The sequence below is a fragment of the Mauremys reevesii genome, linkage group 19 (genome assembly GCF_016161935.1).
Source record: "Mauremys reevesii isolate NIE-2019 linkage group 19, ASM1616193v1, whole genome shotgun sequence".
Lineage (NCBI taxonomy): Eukaryota > Metazoa > Chordata > Testudines > Geoemydidae > Mauremys > Mauremys reevesii.
In genome coordinates, this window is record NC_052641.1 from 8215533 (window position 1) to 8236943 (window position 21411).

Here is a 21411-nt window from a genome sequence, read left to right on the forward strand (position 1 = left end):
TAAGGAACGCTGCATTGTTTAGAGCATTTGAAGTTAGACTGGACAAAACACTGCAGAATTCATGGTAGGGGACTATTCTCCACAGGCAGGTGTTTGCTCAGGATGACTAGAGAGGTGTTTTCCATCTCTGACTTCTCTGATTCTGCGTGTTATTTTGCTATCTGATCGACTCAAGTGGGCCACATTGTTCTGCTGGCATTACATCAGTGGAGAGTTTGGCCCAGATGAATTGAAGGAGACTGTTCAACTTGGACTGTGTCCCGTAGAACACTCATCGTCAGGTCCCTTTTAAAGAGCTAGATCGTTTTAATCTCTCCCGGAAATGGCCCCTCCTCTCCCTGTGGCACTAATGGTTGGTTGCTTTGATTTACAACCTAGATACTGGAACTCCTTAAGGAATCTGGTGGTCTCCTTGCTGAACTCCATGAAATCCATCATCAGTTTGCTCTTCCTGCTCTTCCTGTTCATTGTGGTGTTTGCTCTGCTGGGAATGCAGCTCTTTGGAGGACAGTAAGTGTAGTGTGTTGCTCATATCAAAGCAGTCCCTGAGGAAGGCAAAAGGCTGATGGGGACTGGATGGCTCAGAGGATTTGCAAATCTGGTTTAAATGCTTTCATGTGGAAAATTTTCCTACCGGAACATAGTTTTATCAAACCTGAGATTTTTTTTTTTAATGGGACAATGCCAGTTTCTATGAATAATTTCAGTTTTGCAAAGTGAAATGTCAAAACAAGCATTTTTGTTGCAAATTGACATTTTGAAAGAAACGAAGAGCGTTTGTTTCATTTAAAGATAATTTTGTCATTTTCTTCTTTAAAAAAAATCTCAGCATCAAATGTCATTTTGTTTAAATGTCCATTCATAGTTTCATTTAGTTTATTTTCAGTTGGATATTTTGGATGTAAAACTTTTGGAATTATTTGTTCCACAACATTTTTCAATGTTTTGATTTTTCCATTCCCATTTAGGGATGGAAATTAATTTCAAAATGTTGGAATTTCAAGTGAGACGAAAATCCCATTTTCTTAACAGTTCTGCTAAACGCACGTCTCTTGGGTCATGTCTGCACTGCACTGTTGGCGGTAAAAACACACCCCGGACTGACAAAATCTTTACTGATTAAAAGCGTCGGTGTGGACAGCACTTTCTCAGCGGGAGATACTCTCCCGCTGACAAAGCTACTGCCCCTCATTGGGGGTGGTTTTATTTTGTTGGTGGGAGAGCTCCCTTCCTGAAACTGACCAGGTTATCTCTATGTGGAGCAAATGTTGTCTTCTGACTCTGGTGATAGAGAATTATGAGAGCATAGATATTTTTTTCCTGCACTGTTTTAATTTTAAATTTTTATTTCCTGCTTAGGTTTAATTTCCAAGATGAAACACCAACCACAAACTTCGATACATTCCCTGCTGCCATCCTCACTGTGTTCCAGGTAAAGCTTCCTCCTTCATTGGGTGTGCACTAGAAAGGAACATTTAGACATCTTTCTGTTCCCGATGGAGGAGATGTTCCTCAAGCTATCTGGTATTTAGGAAAGGAGAAAGTAATTTTTGTTTGCTCATACCCTACTGTTTATTAGAGAAGAACTGCTCACAATGTGCTGTGGGATTATAATGCACACATTTACCAGGGAAATGATCCATTAAAATAAATGCTGAGGGGCTCTTTGAAATTCAGGCAAACAGAATTCTTTTACGGGGAAAATGGACGATCACTTTGCACAAAGCAAGCATAATCCAAGGGCTGGAGGAGGCCCTCCAGCGTTCTTCACAAGGTCACCTCCACAGTACCTTACACTGCAATGGGACTTCTCGTGTGTTGTCCTCTGCACAGCATCTATAATGGCATAATGTAGCAAATGAGCACACAATGACCCACTTCCATTTCCTCCTGCAGTTGCCGTACGTTCACGAGGAGAGTTGCTGGTGAAGGGCCTGAGGCAATGAGGAAATAATATAGCATTTTGCACTACCAAGTTTGTGGGATGAGATTGGATAAGAATTAAAATCAGTGGGGGAGCCAGGAAAGAGTCATCAACCTTAACCAACATGATGTGATGGTCTGGGAGAGCTGCAGCTCAGGTTTTAAGGCCCTGATTCTGCAGCTGCTCCATGCCTGACATTATTACAGAATCGCTTGCTTAGTTAGAGAAACGGGAGTGATGCGCCCCGTTCTGTTTGAAGCAGCAAGTGAACTCTCATTTCCCATTGGGAGACCCACGAACATCCTTTATCACTCTGTTCACTGTGCATCCATTTTTGCTGGAGATGGGCTCAATCTGAGAAGTTCAAATTTGGATCCAGACCCAAACTTCCCCAAAGTTGAGTGATGCCCGGATTGGACATTCCAGTTCACAGTCCTCCAAAGGAGTCTTGTGGTTAAAACAGAGAACGAGACCTGGGTTTTATTCACAGTTCGGCCACAGTTTCAGTGAGTAACTTTGGGTAAGCGGCTTTGCTATGGCCCTCAATTCCCCCAGATGTGAAGGGGGGGTTCTATTACTCAGCTTGCTGAGATGTTGCAAAGCTTACTGTGCTCATATTTGCAAAGTGCTTTGAGGCTAGATCCCACAGAAGAGCAAAGGTATTGTGACAGACGGGACTGAGCTGAAAAGCGTCGCTCCAGATATGAAAATCCCCAGGCTCTGGTGGTGGTTTGGTTTAAGCCAATTGTTACCCGTTGGGAAATTTTATAGTACTTGCTTTCCGCTCACATGATAAAGACACTGGGCAATGGGGCTTCTGTGGGATGAGAGTGAGTCTTTGCGAATCACTTCTAAAATTTATGTAAAAGTGAGTGTAAAATGGCAACACAAGATAAACTCGGTGAAATTTTGAAGCCAGCTTCTGCTACCCTGTTCATTCTGATGAAGTAATTTGCTGTCATGTTTCCCCACACACAGCCATTCAGAACGCCGTAATAAGGACTCCCCAAACCCAGCGTTAGGCCTTGCCCCTGCCTCAGTTTCCCTACTCTCATACAAGCCAACTCACTGGCCAGTGCATCTGTGGCTACGTCTATACTTGGAACTGGGGGCGCGATTTCCAGCTGGCATAGACGTATCCCAAGTGTAGATGTAGCCAGTGACACTCCCACCAGTGTCAGTTTTTCAGTCCCTTTTTCCCAGCAAAGCATTTATTGCTCAGACACAAATATAGATCAACATCAGTTGAAACAGGTAAACCACCTCCTGCCCTTGCCCCTGGCCCCTCCTAAGGCCTCAGAAAGCTTCTGCTGCAGCCCACACAGCAGGTATCCCCAGCCAGGTCTTTCACCTCCCTTCCCGATCCTTTCCTTGATCTCCAGTCTGCTGTAGGAGCCACTCTAGTCCCTTCAGCTCTCCCTCTGAACTCAGCCTGCCCTTTGAATCCCAGCAGGAGTGTTTGAGTCACAGTCTTCTACCATGTGACCCAGGGCATTGTAGCAAATTGCTGCATCTCTGTACTTCAGCAATTGGCTACATAGACAGAGGCTGTTTATAAGCCAGAAAGACCTCAGTTAGCTGTCCAGGCAGCACTACTTGAGGGTTGCCACTTAAATAATTACACGTTGCTAGCTGGTCAGAGGTAGGCCATTGACGGGTGCCTGAGGGGATGTGGAATGATGGAGACAGGATGCTATTGAACTTTGGCTCTGCTGAGGGAAGTTTTGTTCAGTGGCTGAGCTCTCTAAGTACTGACTTCAGTGACCTTCTGCTTTTAGCCACTCCAGCTGTCTTCTTTTCTGAGTTGCATTGCATGTGTGTCTGAGGCTGGGTTTAAATTCATTCAGGTCCCAGTTCAGAAAGCATCGCCATTCAGGACAGCCAGGGGCGGCTCTACGAATTCCGCCACCCCAAGCAGGGCGGCGAGCCGCACCACTTGCGCGGCCGGGCGCCGGTCTCGCGCCTCCGCGGGACCTCCCGCAGACGTGCCGCTGGTCCCGCGTCTACGGTGGAGCTTCTGCAGGCATGCCTGCGGGAGGTCCACACGAGCCATGGGACCAGCGCACCCGCTGCAGTCATGCCTGCGGGAGGTCCGGTCGTCCCGCGGCTCCGTTGGACCTCCCGCAGGCATGACTGCAGAAGATCCGCCGGACCCGCCTGCCGGCAAAAGGCCGCCCCAAGCACGCGCTTGGCGCGCTGGGGTCCGGAGCCGGCCCTGAGGACAGCACCTTAAGTACGCACTTCAGTGCCTTCCTGAATTGGCATCCCAGTCTTTGGCATCACTAACATGCACTAGTCAGTCCAGTATCATTATGGAGCAGATTTTAAAAGCTATGCTTATTCTATCATCTGATGGCTGTTCAGCCAAACCTTTGCATTCACTACTGAGCAGTGCCGGACGAACTAATCACCACAGACAATCCAGTAAATTTTGCCCATTGATCTTTCTGCAAAAGTTCCATAAAACAAACTTTGACATTTGCAACTTTTTTCCATATTTCAAATGATCTGGCAAATAGTGTGAGCTGCTCACAGATCATTTCCCACAGCTCTTGGCGTGAGTATTCACTAGTTGTGATTTGCTATGCAATCTGTGATTGGCTTCCTAAGTCACATGATATTTCTGCTTCCTGTCTGGATGACTCAAAAAGCCACAAATAGCTTTCCAGTGGGGTTGCCAACCCTCCAGGATTGTTCTGGAGCCTCCAATTGTCATGTGATGAAACCTCCAGGAATAACAAAACTGGCAACCCTGCTTTTTCCAGTTGACCCCTAAACACTTCCATCCTGATTTTTCCTGCATATGCCTGTTTCCCCAGCTCCTCGTTCCATAAACATTCTTGTGAACCAAATTCACTCACATGAGTGGTCCTGGAAAGCAAAATGAAAGCAGATGCAAATTCATGGGAATTATTTGAACAAGTGTTTGTGAAACCTGTTTTTCAGAACTCACCCAGCACTAGTGCTGAGAGACCAATGGCCAGAGTCAGATACTCAAGTTATTCTGGTGTAACTCCAGAGTAAATCCATTGACTGGAGTTACTTCAGATTTACACTGGTGTAACTGAGACCAGAATCTCTGTCCCTAAGTGGTCGTTAGGATATACACACTGCACTATATTTGCTAGTCTGCCATAAGCATCATCATTGTATCTCAGCCAGAGCCTTTCCCAAGGTAAGTAGCTGGTGGGCAGTCTGAAATTTGAAATTCTTTCTAGTATATCATGCACACGTGGGTCTTGATTGCTAACAATATATCATGTTTTATTTTCTTACTAAATACAGACCATTCAAACTTTCTACTAGTGGGCTGGAGTACTGAATTCCAAAAAACATTTCCTAATGCACTAAGAAGTGCTATAATTAAAATCCCCCATACTGGGCAATCAGAACGCTAGGTGCACAAATTTCAGAGTGCTGAAAGCACAAAGAAAGTTGTTGAAAAACGGGGATGGCAGAGGCTTGGAAGAGTGAAAGTTTTGATGTGGAATGAGCACCTAGTAGCTGTGATGCTTATCAAAGGCTGAGATAAATTCATTAATCACTAAGGAAAAGGATAAATGGACACAAATCAGACATTAGGAATGGCAATATACAAAAACCTGTAGGAGAACACTTCAACCTCCCTGGCCACACAATAGCAGATTTTAAGATGGCCATCCTACAGCAAAAAAACTTTAGGACCAGACTTCAAAGAGAAACTGCTGAGCTCCAGTTCATCTGCAAATTTAACACCATCAGCTCAGGACTAAACAAAGACTGTGAATGGCTTGCCAATTACAGAACCAGTTTCTCCTCCCTTGGTTTTCACACCTCAGCTGCTGGAACAGGGCCTCATCCTCCCTGATTGATCTAACCTCGTTATCTCTAGCTTGCTTCTTGCTTGCTTATATATACACCTGCCTCTGATCATTAATCACTGTTTGTTTAGATATTATTCATGTACTATTTATTGTTGTTGTGTCAGCATCCAAAGTCCTCGATCAGGATCCTGGTCCCATTGTGTTGTGCCCTGTACAAGCACATAGGAAGTCAGTCTCTCTCCTACGAAGCCAAGGTTCCTCCTCCTTCTGATTATGTTCTCCATTTAGATTCTGTGTTCGGTTTTGTGCTTCCCTGGCCTGATGGTCGCTGTCTGCAATGTTTGGCTGTCTGTGGCGCCTTGAGGTCAAAGACGGCAGGGAGCAGCAGGTGCTCTTCTGGTGTGGTGCTCTGTCCTATCTAGTGGCAGAGAGAGAGAAAAAACGAGTCTGCTCTACAGCCTTAGCTAACAGCCAGTTGGCTTTTAGCTCATGTGGTAGAGGCTCATGCACTAAGCTCCAGAGATCCCCGGTTTGATTCCGCCCGTCGACGGACCAGGGTCGGACGGCGTTGCACCTGCTATTACTGACAAACCAAGATGGTGGGGCTACCAAGTGTCCAGTGTCTCCTGTGACACTCATGTCTGCCTCAGCCCCATCGCACCTGCCTGCAGCCCTGTAGGATCTAGTAGGGAGGCAATAGGGATTCCCCAGCGCTCTCTCCTCCAGGTCACTAGGGCTGCTGTGAGGGTAAATTGTAGCTTAGCTGCCTCTTTCCCTCCCCTCTCACTGCTCCCCGGCTGGAGCCAAGCTGCATGGAGCAGCCGGGAGGAGGAAGCAGCTGTGGCTGGTAGCCTGGTGCCATGCTGCTGGCGAGGGAGAAGGGTGGGTAGGAGAGGGGACAGATGGAGAATGGGGCAGGCGAGTCGGGAGCAGGTTCCGCGCTTGCTCCTTGAGGCTGCTGGGTGGTGCTTGCTGAGCAAAAATCCAGATGGCCTCTCTGCCCACCCCTCTTGCTGCTCAGCCCGTTGTCACTCTGCCAGGGCGAAGCATGGAGCCGAGGTGAGAGAAATAGCTGGTTGAAAAAGAAGGTGAGAGATTCACTGCTGGGCTCTGCCTCCCTTCCATTGCCAGCACACTCACTTCCTCCAGCTGCACCCTGGTACCTCCTCAGCATCCTTCTGGCTGCTCCAACACCTGCCAGCTAGCTCCCCTCAACTCCCCCACCTGTCCCCCAGCACCCACCAGATATCACTCAGAAACCCCCCAGCTGTCCCATGGCACACTGCCCAGGTATCCCCTCCCTAGCACCCCCAACTTCAAACCTCTTCCAGTTACCCCAGACACAACCCACAGCCAGGGTACCTCCTGCATCAGGAGACATCTGCTTCTATCTGCCTTTGCCCCATAAGCAGCCGGTAGTGTTCCCCCCTGCCAGAGGCAGGCTCTTCTCCTGCCCCCGTGTGGAGTGAAGTCAGTGACTCTCTCCCATCCATGGGAAACATCATAGGTGGAGCTGTGGAAATCTTGGCCCCTGTGCATGACTGGTTAATAGAAGGAAACCGAAGATTCCACTGGGCTGGCCTGGCAAGGGCATCTGGGAGTAGGGCTGCTACTGCTTCTGCATGCTGGCAGTCTTTGCTCTGTGTCCAGCCGTCAACCTCACAGTGCCGGTGCTGCCAGGCAGCAGAAAACAGGCAGCCCCAGAGTCCGCTGAGGGAAGGAGTTTTGAGGCAGGAATAGGACTAAGGAGCAGCCATTAAGTGCTGCTATTGGCCTCCTGCTTCCAGTGGTCCCAAGTACTCCTCAGCCCTCATGGCAGACCACAGATGTCTCAGGTTACAGGGCCCTCTCATGGGTTGTTGAGTCCAAGGGCCTCCTCCCAGCCCAAGCTTTGGATCTGTGGGTCCATAAATCCTGCCTCAAACCATCCCCAGCTGGCTGGAAGGAATTTTATAGAGTCTGGTGGTTAATACCTATTTTTGCTGCTGTACCTCCCAATAATCACTCTACTACCTTTTATCTAAACCAAAATAGTTTAAACAATGTATGTTGAGTATTGTAATTGACTGGAGTTCTCAGAAGGACTCTCTCCCTACCCTCTTAAGGAACGCAGACAAAAATGCAAGCGACTGCCAGTTTTAGGTAGATATGTAAGCGGCGTTGTAGCCATGTTGGTAGATAGGGCTGCAGCTGATCTTCAGAAAGAGCTTTTAGAAATTCTTATGGGCAAAAGCAGGCTAAATAACCTGAAGCTGTTGGACGGATTTCTGGCACACCCCTTTGCAGTGCCTTCTTATCAATAGATTTCCCTTTGAGGATCTGTACCCATGGCTGCATATAAATGATGCTTAAACACTCCAATCCTTTACTCATCTTCTCCTCTCTCTCTCTCTCTCAGATACTGACTGGCGAAGACTGGAATGCAGTGATGTATCATGGGATAGTATCACAAGGTGGTGTCCACTCAGGAATGTTCTCTTCCATTTACTTCATCGTCCTGACTTTGTTTGGTAACTGTATCCTTGCAGTTCAGTATGAATTGTCCATGGTATGACATGCCGTCTCTCACTGGCAAATCAGCATTCAGGATGCTCCAGCCTCCTGAAGTGCTAGAAGGCCATGCAGTGTAGTGGGTGAAACCCAAGTCTGGGAGGCAGGACACTTCGGTGCTATTCTGACTCTGCCACCGGCTTACTGGGTGACCTTATGTAAGTCGCTTAGGGCTTCCCTCTGCACAGACCTGCTCCAAACACTAATATGGTTTTAATTCATACCTTTTGGTATTTCACGGCAAGTCTGTGCATGGACACTTACTTCAAATTTTAAAAGTCCCATGCTGAATGAATTTAAGCCAGGGAGAAAATAATTTAAGATAAATCCAAATAGAACCTTTTAGCGTGAAGTGTGTCCACACACATACTTGCACTGAAATGAAATCCAATGTAGGCTAGGTCCACACTACATCCTAGGCCGGCAAAACTGAAGTCACTCAGGGGTGTGACTATTCCACCCTCCGGGCGACAGACGTGACACCGGCATAAGCACTTGTGTGCTCAGCGCTATGCCGACGGGAGAGCTTCTTGTGCCAACATAGCTTATGCCAGTCGCATAAATCAGTAGGAGTTTTGCCTGAGTAAGGACTGCAGGATCAGGATTCAATAAAATGCACCATCATGCATGCCACAGCCTATTGCTCTAACACACTGAGTCTTTTAATTATTCAGTGTAAAATTATATGATCATGTATGAATTTATTAGTAGACATTGAAGCCTGCTACTTTTAGCAAATTCTAATCTCAAGAATACTCCAGAAAATATTTATTAGATACCAAGTCACCACACTTATACCATATTGATTAGATTTCTCCTTAGACCTTGTGATTTTGGTACCACTGTTATATACTGTGATAAAGTAATTGCATACTTAGTAATGAATTACAGGGGTGAAAAATTCTTTACTAAAAGCAAGTTAAAAGTGCACTTTTCAGCCCTGATTCAACAAACAACACATCTAGCTTACACATATTGTACTATTTGGTGCATAGAGCGTGTTCACCACACATGCTGCAGCGGTGAAACTGTACCGGGACAGCTGCAGCGCTGTATGTATACACACGGCCGTAGTCATTTGGTGAACGTTTGAGTGTAAACTCCCCCTGATCTCCCTGTTTCTCAGTTTGTTTCTCCACCTGTAAAATAGGGATAATAATATTCACCTTTGTGAAACGCTTCAGGGTCTTTGGATGAAAGGTCCTATAGCAGAGCAGAGAAGCCTTAACAGCCCCCTCCTACCTGAGAGACCCTCTTTCGGCTTAGCAGCCTTTGCTCAAAAAAGATGTTTGTTTGGGAATTTGTATTAAAGGGCGGGTGGCGGGAGAGAATAGCTGTATTGAAACAGTCCATGTAGAATCATTTTGGGGGAAAGGTGAGAAAACAAGGTAAGTGCACATTTACAGCAGCATAGCAGCCTTTCATTTTGCACGTTTCTCCGTATTCAGCGTGAGGCACTATGATAAGGAACGGCGGATTAAATGGCATCTGAGTTGTACTTGTCACATTAGAGGCTGTCTTGAGAATTACCCAGCTCTGATTCAGACTGTCAGCGAGCAGCAGTATCTACTGCTTGGAGACGGGCCCGGTCTTTGCACGAGGGTATCCATCTCATGCAGTGCAGAGACCCTGCTGGAAATAAGAAGATTCTGAAATTGGGAGGGGGTGAGGGAGGATGGAAGAGCTCTGGATCCATAGGGCTTGGCATTTGAAAACGAGATGAAAATATTATCACATTGAGAGAGCGACTGGGAGAAACAGGCTGGCTTTTAACCGTAAAGAGACTGAGATCTAATGCTTTTTTAAAGGATACGGATTCCATTCTTATCCTCCCCCCCCCCCCCCCGCCTCGCTAGTTCTCTGCTCCTATACACTGATGTCACTCCACAGAATTCAGTAGTTTCACCAGCATAAAACTTGTGTAATGGAGTGGCGAATCAGAGCCAGAGTGTAGTTTTCAAAGAGTACTGTTCAATTTGAGAGCCACCAAGGGACAGATTCTCTTCCCTGCACCAGCCCCTTTTAGGCTAATCTGCCAGTGAAAAGGAGGAAGAACTCCCCCTGCAAAGGAGCTGTGTGAGATGGTTCGCAGCACAGGTATGGCGAAGGCAGGCAGGGGAGTGGACAGAGCGCTGTGTGCTCAGGGTAGCCCATAGACAGCTATACAAGGCTGCTGGAGGTTAGAGCAGTCCCCGAGGCTCGCCTAACATGCATGTGGAGCCACTCCAGTACCTGGAGCAGTCCAGAATTAGGGAGGCACAAAAGCCATAGAGACTTTCTCCAGACTGTCCCAAAGATGTTGTCCTGACCTGCTTAGGAAGAGCCCTGCCCTTTATGAAATGCTGTGAGGGACTGTCACGGGGCGGGACTCACCCCTGCGGCACCTCCTGCTGTTCATCCAGGGAATTAGCATTTCCAGCTCCAGAGTGCCCTCTGCAGGCCGGTGTCCCGCTTGCCGCTGGGCCTGAGTCCCTCCTGGACCCCAGTGCCCCTTTCAGGCCAGGGTGCTGCCCCCTGGCAGTACCCTCACAGATCTGTGTCTCCCCTCCCCAGGGAACCTCCAACCCCCTATCCCCACCTTGCCTCAGTCTTGGGCTACAGCCAGTCACTATCTAGCCTGCGCTCACTGGGGCGGACTGAAGTATAATTGCCACTCATCGTCGGTGAGGAGGGTTTGGACCTGCTGCCTTTGTCTACCCTTGAGCTGCCCTCATGCAACCCCAGTGCCCTTCCTGGCCTTTCATCAAAGGCCTGCAGCCTGGGGGTTTGCCAGGCTGGAGCTCCCCAGCTCCTCTAGCCTTCCCCCAGCCCTGCTCCACTCTCGGTACCCTGCTCAGCTTGCAGGCAGCCAGGTCCTTCTCTCTCTATGGCCAGAGAGAGACTGCCAGCTCCTGGCTCACTGGCCTTTTATAGGGCCAGCTGTGGCCTGATTGGGGCATGGCTCAGCTGTGGCTGCTTCCCCAATCACAGCGCCTTTAGCTCGCAGCCCCAGCCCTCTCCCAGGGCTGGCTTTAACCCTTTCTGAGCCGGAGCAGGTGACCACCCCGCTACAGGGACATATGGCAATGGAGAAGGGGAAAGGGTTTCCCATTGGTTGATACACTGTTTCCTATACTGGTTTTATTTTCATTTCCATGCTACACGCCTTCCAGGGTTGTACGCTCCAGCTATCCAGCCTTCCTCTTTGTTAGGGATGCAAGGAGGGCCTCTTCTCTGTGTGTTTCCACCCAGACTCCTCTTGATGTGTGTCTGAAACGTGGGCAGATCCTCACACCTACCCGCCGTGCTCTGCCAAGAACAGGTGCCATAAAGAGACACTTTGAAATCTCTTGCACTGTCACGTCTTCATCGATTTCATTGAATCCATGAAATGTTTTTTTCGAGGCAGAGAGCAGACTAGACGGTAAAGGGTTAGATTAAAATCATAGTCATTATCGCCAACTCTGGAACATGATTAGCAGCTCAACTTGCTTTATGGGCTGAGCATCCCCAACCATGAGAATTTTGCACATAAAAGGGACCTCATGCTGTGGAACTAACCACTTTAAAGTTCCATTTTAACTGGCAGACAGTTCCAGCTGAAAATTACACTTGGGGAGAACATTTTTAAAGACATTTTAATAGCCTGGCTCTTTCATTGTTTTAGAAACACAAGATGGGGGAGGGATAGCTCAGTGGTTTGCACATTGGCCTGCTAAACCCAGGGTTGTGAGTTCAGTTCTTAAGGGGACCATTTAGGGGTCTGGGGCAAAATCAGTACTTGGTCCTGCTAGTGAAGGCAGGGGGCTGGACTCAATGACCTTTCAGGGTCCATTCCAGTTTTATGAGATAGGTATGTCTCCATTTATTATTATAGTACCTTTTATTGAACCAACTTCTTTTGCTGAAAGAGACAAAGCTTTTGAGCTACTCAGAGCTTTTCTTCAGGTCGCTTTCATTATTCGCTCATTTTCATTATTGCCCATTTCAGTGCTCAGTAACGTGCCTCTGGGATTCTCACTCAGCTCATCCAGGAGAGAGCCACCAAAACTTTGCTTCTCATGTCTGTTGCCTGCAACCTGAACTACGTGCCACACACCCTGTAATGCAGACAGAAGAATCCTCGGGGCACTATATACATACATAAAATAAGATATGTCGAGAGTGATTCATTAATTCTCTGTGAATCGTGCGGGTGACAATGAGTTCACCGCTGTGGAGTTTTTGCATAAACTCCAGGAGGAGAAGAAAGCCAACTGAAAAGTATTTATGACATTAAGGAACTCACTATAACAGGGCTAATTCATCCCAACGAAGTTCCTGGACCAGGTTCGGATGTCAGATACTGTACACTGTTGCAAATCTGGAAAAAGACTTCAGTGGAGGTTCTCCAGATTTACACCAGTGTAAGTGACATCAGAGTATGGCTTATTTTGTCTCTGTAGGTCTTCCTAAGCGTTTCAGACCAGTATAATTTGATAGAGTAAATTTGGGATTACTCTGCTCCCTAACCATGTGACTTTATCTCCAATTAACATTCATAAGAATCTGCACAGATTGGGAAGAACAGATGTGGGGGATGTTTTTTTGTTCTGTTTTTAAAGTGTCTCTTTCCCTTGATCACTCGGGGGATAGCAGCGGTAAGCCCACTGGTACTCCTGCTGATATTTCAAAAAGGATTTCAGTGAGGTCGCTGCCACCTCTGTCTTTCATTGAAATACATTTTTAATGCTCGTGGCATGCAGGGGGCATTCTTTTCATATATCAGAGAAAAGTGAACCATCACTTTCAAATGGCTTATGTTGTGTCAGGTACAACATAATCAGAAATGTCTGAAAATGAAATATAAATGGAGTCTGCCAAAAACCAACCAACCAGCTCTCCCTAATATTTTTTCTAGATGTTAAACTGTTGGCAGCACAAGTAGGTATAACCTGAAGTAATAGAATGGCATAAAGAAAAGGGAAATATTGGTAGGATACAATATATCTATTATCCTTTAGGGAACAACCCTGCAACGGCCAGATAGTGGATTAGATCTGACAGATAATGTCTCTTCTATTTCTAATCCATCAGTTAAAGGGACACTGTTAATTACTTTTTAAACAATAATTTTACTATTTCGTTCCCGCCTCTGTCATTTGCAATACCCTCTTAGAAGCTTGAAAAGAGCGCTTCTTTCCCAACCTGGATTGTTCAATAGGCACACACTAGTTTACCACCACCCTTTCCCGTGGGCATTTTCACTGGAGTTGAAATGTACATGGCTCTTCTCATTTTTCTTACTTGCATCACTGATGTCAGATCAGCTCTGGGAACAGGTTCTCTTCGCTAACGTGTGCTCCAGCTGGGAGGCTGTGCAGTAGCAAAGCAAAAGAAGACACTGCGGTTCCTCTTTAAGGAGTGGCTTTATTTTCAGGTTCTCAGCGCCAGCCTTTGATGAATTACTGCTTAGGAGAAGGAGCTTGGAAAGAAATGGACCAAATTCTGCTCCGATTAGAGAGCCTGTTTTAGCAATTGGGGGTGGGCTTCCAAAGCAATGTTTTGCTGATATCCCACCTGCTGCATACATAAATTCCTGCCCACCATGGTGTGTGATCACATCACTCTGCGCAGAGCTGGCTTAAGAATTTTGGGGCGAGTCAATGAGATGATTCTTCAGGAGACTTAACTGTTCCATTTTAAATGTGGTGAGTGGGTGTATCCCCAGCTCCTGCTTCAATAGTGCAGCCTAGTTGTTTGTATCAGTTTATGTTGTGGAGGCTCTTTGCAAGGAAAAGGGCTAGAAACTTGCTTAAAAACCAAAACCAAAAAAGACCCCCAAACCCTGAGATTCTCGTTTATATTCTATTTCTAGTTCCACAAAATCCAGTTGCTGGCTCTGTCTCAGTACGTTTAATGGGAGTGGCACTGTTGGGATGGAGAAAAGAATCTGGCCTGAGATAAGGTAAGGCCTTGTCTATATTCAGTGTAGCTCCGTACACAAGTGCAACTTTGAATATAATCAAGACCTAGAGGGAGTGTCCTAAATGAAACTTCAAGGCCAAATCTATCCCTCCAAAGCAGCCTGTGATGGCCCTCTCTTTGGAACTGTGGAGTGAAGGCAATGCTGAACAAAAGCTGCTGAAGTCAGCCAACCAGTGGATTGTGTCCAGGAAGATACAATCTGAGCCAAATGCTGAAGTTTTGTGCAGTGCTTGGTACAACAGGGCTGCTGCCAAGGTCTTCTTGTGACTTGCATGGTCCCAAAATTCCCATTTTACCAGACTGTATCAGTTTGAAGTTGGATCCAAACAGCACACCGCATTAAAAGCTATATTGGCGGCGGTGAACAACATTACGTGAGGCTTTTCCTGCCTGTGTGTATGCAGGGGATAGGAGTGGGAAGCCAGCTCCGTGACTGCCATTTAACCCCATTGGGTTTCTGACTTGGTTGCTCGGAGGCGTTTTGAAAGCATTGGAAGCACCTGAGAGGAAGAAGTCCAGATAGCCGTGGTCACTTGGAATGGCAGCAGTGACCTCTGACAGCGGTAATGCAGCCATCACAGCTGCCACTCCATTTTGTTAAATTAGAACATCATATTCCAATCAGCATGTAAACTGGAATTGGGAAATTAGTATTTTTTACATCAAAAGTTAATGGAACTCAAATGTCTGTCAGAAACGCAATCATTAAGGAGACAGCATGGTGGGTGGGGAATCATTGTTTCAGAGGGTTTTTTTTTTTTTTGTTGACTTGGCTCAGCAGGAAGGATATTCTCTCACCCATTGCCCCTACCTGCCCTGCCTGCAAACAAGAAGGAACCATTTCCAGCTTTTCTTAGAACCAGGGAAATAATCTCTTCAGAGCAGACTCCGCCATCCGAGATGACAGACTCGTGCTAACAGGGCTTGCGCTGATGTGCTAAAAACAGGGGTGTCGACGTTGCTGCTCAGGCTCTCAAACCTTTGGGGTTGGGTGGGCTTGAAAGCCTGGATTGCAGTGCTCACACAGCTATTGTTAGCACGCCAGCGCGAGCCCCACTGATACAAGTCTGTCAAGCTGAGCAGGGATGCTCACTCCCAGCTGCAGGGTAGACGTACCCATGGAGGCTGACAGACCTTGTGACTTTCTCTGGCTCTGTCGCTCACTGATTGACTAAACACAACCCCTGTTGCTTAGTGTCACTATGCAGGGAGTTAATGTGGCTGCAAGAAGGTGCTTGTAGGGCCAGGCAGCCTAGGGGTTGGTGTGCCTGACCTCTGCCCCCTTCTTTCCCTAGTGGAGGTGCTTCAAGATTTTAGGCAGTGGGGAAGAGTGACCCAGGCCCTCCCTCTCCAGTGGGTCCCAGATCAGGGCCCTGTGTGAGTCAACCCCCTGAACAGGGGGCCCTTGCAGCAGGGAGTCTAAATCACATGCTCTGGGCTACTTCCTACCACTGTCCCTTCATTGGGGTGGCTTGTCTCCCATTTCCCCTTTGTGAATCTTGGGCAGTGCCCTGCCATGGACCCAGGCTCCTTCGGGTGGGGCAGTCATAAGATTGGTGAGGCCGAACCCTACAATGTGTCTGTGCTTCAGTCACCCAGTTACCTCAGGTGCTGGAGGCTCCTAGGCTCCCTTGACCAGGGAGACAGTACTTACTCCCGGATGGCTGCCTCAGCTGGAAGGCTAGCGACCCTTCTTCTCAGGTAGCTCTTGCCTCTTTGCCAGTCAGCCCTAAACTGAGCCAGGCTCTCTCCTTTCCTCCCCCCTCCAGTATAATGGGGCAGGGCAAGGTGGGCTCAGAGACTCTCTTTACCTCTGCTATGCTGATGGGCCGTTTCTCTGCTTCATCTCAGTGGCCCCTCAGCATAACTGAGAAAAGACTGGCACTAAGTTAAGCAGCCTGCTCTGAGCTAGCTGGGTGCTGCTGGAGCTCAGGGTGCTCTGAGCACATCCCTGATGTGCCCATAAGCTGAGGGGTCTGGGACTTTATGCCAGGTCCCCTGGACACTGGAGGGTCCCAGTTGCCCTCCTAGGAGAACTGCCTGAGAAGTGCAAAGCACCCACATAGTTAAATGAGTACTTAGCCCAGCGTTTCCCTAAATCCTGTCTTAGGCTATGTCTGCACTATGTGGTAAGTCGACCTACGCTACTCAACGTAATGTAGCTGGAGTCAACGTACCTTAGGTTGAGTTACTGCAGGGTCTACACCGCGGGGGGTCGACAGGAGAAAATCTCCCGTCAACGTACCATACTTGTCTCGTTGGGGGTAGAGTAGAGGGGTTGACTGGAGAGCGATCTGCAGTCAATTTGGCGGGTCTTTACTAGACTGTATCAGTTTACTAGACCCGCCAAATCGACCGCCGGTGGATCGATCTCAGAAAGTCGAACCCTGCCATAGTGTAGATCTGCCCTTAGATTTAGCTTCCATGGAAGGGTCTGCTAACTATAGTACACACCCTTCCTCCTTGCTGTACTCCCCTTTATCTCCTTCGCTCTTTTCTATCTCATTGCTTTCTCCTATAAATCATTTGTTCCCCACAGCAGAGCCTTGTGCATCTTTCCCAGCTCACAGACCACACCAGCAGACACAGCCTAGTAGTTAATTACATTCTGTCTGTCTAAAATTCCTTCAAGCATTTCAGCTGGCTCTAGTATATCTTCAATTCCTGTCCTAAATTCTTGTGCAACAACTACTGTATCAAAGAACTACATTGTTTTGCTCTGGTGGATGAAGCAACCCCTATACATGACTTTGGGATTCTTTAGAGGAAGAAGACTACGTACTTGCAAGATCATCTTCATTATCATGTTAGGATCCCATTCAGCAGATCCATCACTACTTCAGACAGCCATCACATGGCATCTAGAGCTGAACATCTTGTTGTAATATATCAAGTATTTTCACAACAGAATGGCATTCTTTCTGAGATGGATTTGTGGACTTGTTTTTGTTTGTTTGCTGTATATGCCCCACCTTTTGTGTATGTACTATCTTATTTGTAATTGATCTTTTGCTTTATTGCAAACTAATACCAAAAATGGTCACTATAAAAAAACACGAAGGAACAAGGAGGAGCTGAAATCATAAGTAAAAATGAAAGTGTTCCTCCTAGTAATAAATGAAAGAAAAACAACAGAGAGGACATATAGTAGGTGCCAGTGATAAAGGAAGCAATAATCTCATTGCCATATTGACTTTCTTGTGATGTTGTATTTTCCTCGAGCTAGTACGTAATATTGCAGTGAGACAAATTTAACTTGAGAAGATATTTTCCTTTTTAATGGTGACCACTGTATAGTAGAGATGGAAGAATTGTCTCCGAGCAAACCGTTTGTCAGCTAATGGTTGATATTTAAGTAAAAGGGGAATGAAGAAGCCCAAAAAGTAGGTGCATGTATTTGAGTCAGCATGGTGGAGTGGAGAAGCTGGAGGGGAAGGCTGGATGAAACTGTGATCTCTCCTACACTGTGGAATAGTCTCCCAATGCAAGTGATGAAGTTGGGTAATTTGTAACTAGAGAATATTCAGTAGGATGCAATCCTATGTTGGCAGGAGGGGAACTAGATTTTTCCTTTTCCCATGTCTGTAATACTCTGTTGGTTGCAGGTGGTGGTGGTGGGGAGGAATATAGGTGGAAGATTATTTAACCCATCACTGTGTGAAGATTTTTCCTTAGCTGCTGCCTAAAAGACACACTCCTGAATGTCTTCTTGGCTATTGCTGTTGACAATCTTGCGAATGCACAAGAGCTAACCAAGGTATGTATGAGCATATGGCTCTTCAACCAATACAATACTTGTTCCAGAGGGACTGTAGTATGTGAGCTCCATTCTGCAAATGTGACAAATGAATTCTTATTGCATTCTCCCGCTAGGACCCTAAAATTCTGTATACGCCACTGGTGGTGGATCTAAATGAACTGTCCTACTCCAGCCAACCTCTGGTGGTCTTGAGATTTCTGTACAAGTGTCATGCTCCTGTGGCACCTTTCTTTACCCATTTCCATTGCTGCAGCCCTTATTTAGGGAGTTGATTTTGAAACATACATTTCTTTTTGCTTATTAATGAAGACCTATGCATGTGCATCTTTGTACCTCTGAGCTCTCCTTATTCTTTAGATTCTCTATTATTATGATATAATCATCATACTAATACTGTTTTATTTTATTATAGAGTTGGTAGTGAGCGCTTTTCCTTGCTATCACACAAAAGTGAAGAAGGGCCTCTATTAGCTAGTTTCAGGGGCAGCGGTGAACCAATTGAGGGTTTTTAGCTGACTCAACAGCATATTTTGAAGCTGTCGCCTGGGGAAATTCAGTGATTTGTGTCCTATTGCCTAGTTTGGTGTTTCATGCTAATAGGTCTTACCTTGCCGAATTTCAGTACAAATCCGAGAATTAAAATCCTCCAGTCAGGTCTGTGGAAAGCCACTTGCAAAAGGCCTTTACAGAGTTTCAGTCAAGATATTAAAACCTGCCTGCCCCTTGGCAGAGACAAGAGAAATTCGACACACAGGCCAGAGCATTGGCAGAATGCCAGGATCTGGCAAGAGCTTAAAATGAAGCTGAGGTAGCTTTACTTTAATACTTCGTTTTACATTGGAACATCCCTTATGGGAAAATATATATACCCCAGGATTGTGCTGGAAAGGTCCAAAATGCTACAGCTTACCATCGCGTTACTGTCCTGCTTTGAATCATTACTGCAGAATCCTTCTTTGGTCTCTATGGTTTTGCTTACACATATCTAACTCGTTCTCATTGGCGAATAAAATTAACACAAGGCTGGTTGTAATGCTGCTCCCCCTGCTACAATGGTGTGTGTCCTGCTTTTATCCAGCAACTGGCACAACAGGATCCTGGACCATGAAGGGGGCTCCTAGGTGCTAAGATAATAAAATAATAAATAATAAAATCCCTTTGGGCAGTTATATTTCACAGACTTTTATGGGTTATTCCTTCTATAGTAAAATGATCACTAATCCTTGTGCCTGTTGCACCAGCTAGTGAGAGAGCTTTCCTTCGTAGAGCTGTGACAATGCTTGCCAGGCAGTGGCATGCCGTGAAATTTTCAGTCGGGCATGCAGTTGTACATTGACATGCAAGGTGGCATCCTCCATGCGGTGTGACCTTGCACATACAGTACACGTGAGGTCATGCTCTGCGGAGGATGCCATTTTGTTCTACAAAATGGCATCCTCCACACAAGTTCAGGGCCAGACAGAATTATCTTGCAGGCACAGCCAGACTGAGGCATTCAGTGCGTGCCTTGCAGATACCGATGGCACGTCACTGTTGCCAGTAGTTCAGAGATAAATCCAGACTAAAAGAAGGTCCCCTATCCCATCCCAATTCCTGCCAGTCAGATCCAAACACAGTTAACTATACCATGGTATAGGGCTATTTTAGGGTTGAACTTTTCTTCTACAGTTCTCCCTCCCTGCTAGGCAGCTGCATTGCTGCCTTCAGTCTGCAGCTCTGAATGGAGCTTTGTTTCCTGAAAGCGGATGTCTGATGTATAGCACAAGAAAGAGATAATGGGTATCAGGTGTATAATAAATGTTCCTCTGTGAGATCATGTTTTCTGCATCTCTTTTCTGTTACAATTCATTGGAGTCCTGGGTTTTGGGAATGGGACTTAGTTTTACTGGGGAAGATTTTCCCTTACAGGAACTCAGCTGTTTCTGTGCATTATAAAATCCAGAAATTCTTATATTAGAGATTTATGATCATAGGTGCATATAACCCCTCCCATAAAGATTTGTGGGAGTCACTTGCATGCAAGGATAAAAGACTAGGCCCCTTAGAGTTCTTGTCTAATAAAGTTCATCTCTTCCTTTCTAGTCCTTTTAACTTTCCCCTTTTGCATATTTCAGAAGCTGACTCTGATGGTAAGAAAACTGCCTTTGTCAGAGTTTATAGAGTGCAATTAAATATTGACAGAATCAAAAAGCATTGCCAAATCACCGAGCTTCTTTTGAAACTCTCGTTCACTTCATGGATCCAAAAATCACTAGGGTTTTCAAAAGAGAAGGAAAAAGATAAAAGTAATTCAATTATGCGGCCTACCTAGAGAATGAGAGATTTATTGCTAAGTAAATATGATCATGCAAAATCCAAAATGGCCTGGAGATATAATTAAATTACTCAGGAGTCAGTTGACCCCCAGAGACTTCCTTTGACAATTACATTTTAAAACTCGTCAAGATCAGTGTTGCGTACAATGTCCAAATACCATAAGTAACCTGAAAATGACTGTTTGGGGAGGACAAAAAACCCCTCCCCACTTCCGTTTAGGTCTGCATCTGTTCAGCCAGCACTACCTCTACTAGATATGAAATAGGACATGGCTTATCACATGACTTGAACTTATTCTGTCGCATTAACCAGTGGATTGTCACTGATAGTGGAAACCAGCAGAGTCATGGATGCTGCATTTCAATGCAGTTTAGGAAACCTGATTAGAAAACTGACCAGTACTGTAAAGCAACTCCCTAAGAATACAAACTCCTCAAGTATTCCCCCTTCTGCTTTGAATAAGAGTGTGTGCTGCCCATGGGCGGCAGGTATCAAAGGCAGGGGAAGGCTCAGCCTGCCCAATCTGCCTGCGTGGCCCCACTCACCCTCTCTCCAGGGCTTCCTGCCTCGGACCCGCAGCTCTTCTTTCCCATGTGTCTGAGTCCTGGGCCAGTGGCGCCAGAACCATGGGAGGAGAATGGGAGGGGACCATAGCTCTCCCCCTTCCCTTCCTCCTCCACCTGAGCCCCACATCCCACCCCCTGGCCAGGCCAGTGTGGAGCCCTGCTGGGAAGCAGTCGGCAGACCCTCCGCCTGCCCGGGGTGTGCGGGGGCTGAGAGCAGCCCCCGGCCCGTGTCCCTGCCCCCCAGCTCCCCAGGGCAGGAGGAGGGTCTGCGACTCTAGGCCGGCTCCCCACAGCTGCCCGCGTGGCTCTCCCTGACCCGGCTCCGTCCAGAAGTGGGGCCTCGGAGCCGCAGCCGGCTCCAGCAAGAGCCGCACGCGCACCTGTGAGGGGCCGTGGAGTCACGGGCCCTCCACTTGCCCCTGGCAGGCAGGGACACAGGCCGGGGGCTGCTCGGGCCCCCCGCACTGCGGGCAGGTAGAGGGTCCCCTGTGGCTCCCCACAGCTGCCCGCCCGGCTCTTATCATGGCCGGGCTGCGGCTCCGAGGC

At 47.0% G+C, this 21411-nt stretch overlaps 1 protein-coding gene across 1 annotated transcript in view; it reads left to right on the forward strand.

Moving 5' to 3' along the window:
• Positions 1-21411, forward strand: part of CACNA1B (calcium voltage-gated channel subunit alpha1 B) — a 484205-nt gene that overhangs the window by 314316 nt on the left and 148478 nt on the right. Inside the window, exons 15-18 of the mRNA XM_039506170.1 lie at positions 379-510; positions 1360-1432; positions 8126-8243; positions 17913-17980. Of these exons, the coding sequence (XP_039362104.1) occupies positions 379-510; positions 1360-1432; positions 8126-8243; positions 17913-17980 (391 nt within the window). The remainder of the gene's footprint in view (positions 1-378; positions 511-1359; positions 1433-8125; positions 8244-17912; positions 17981-21411) is intronic.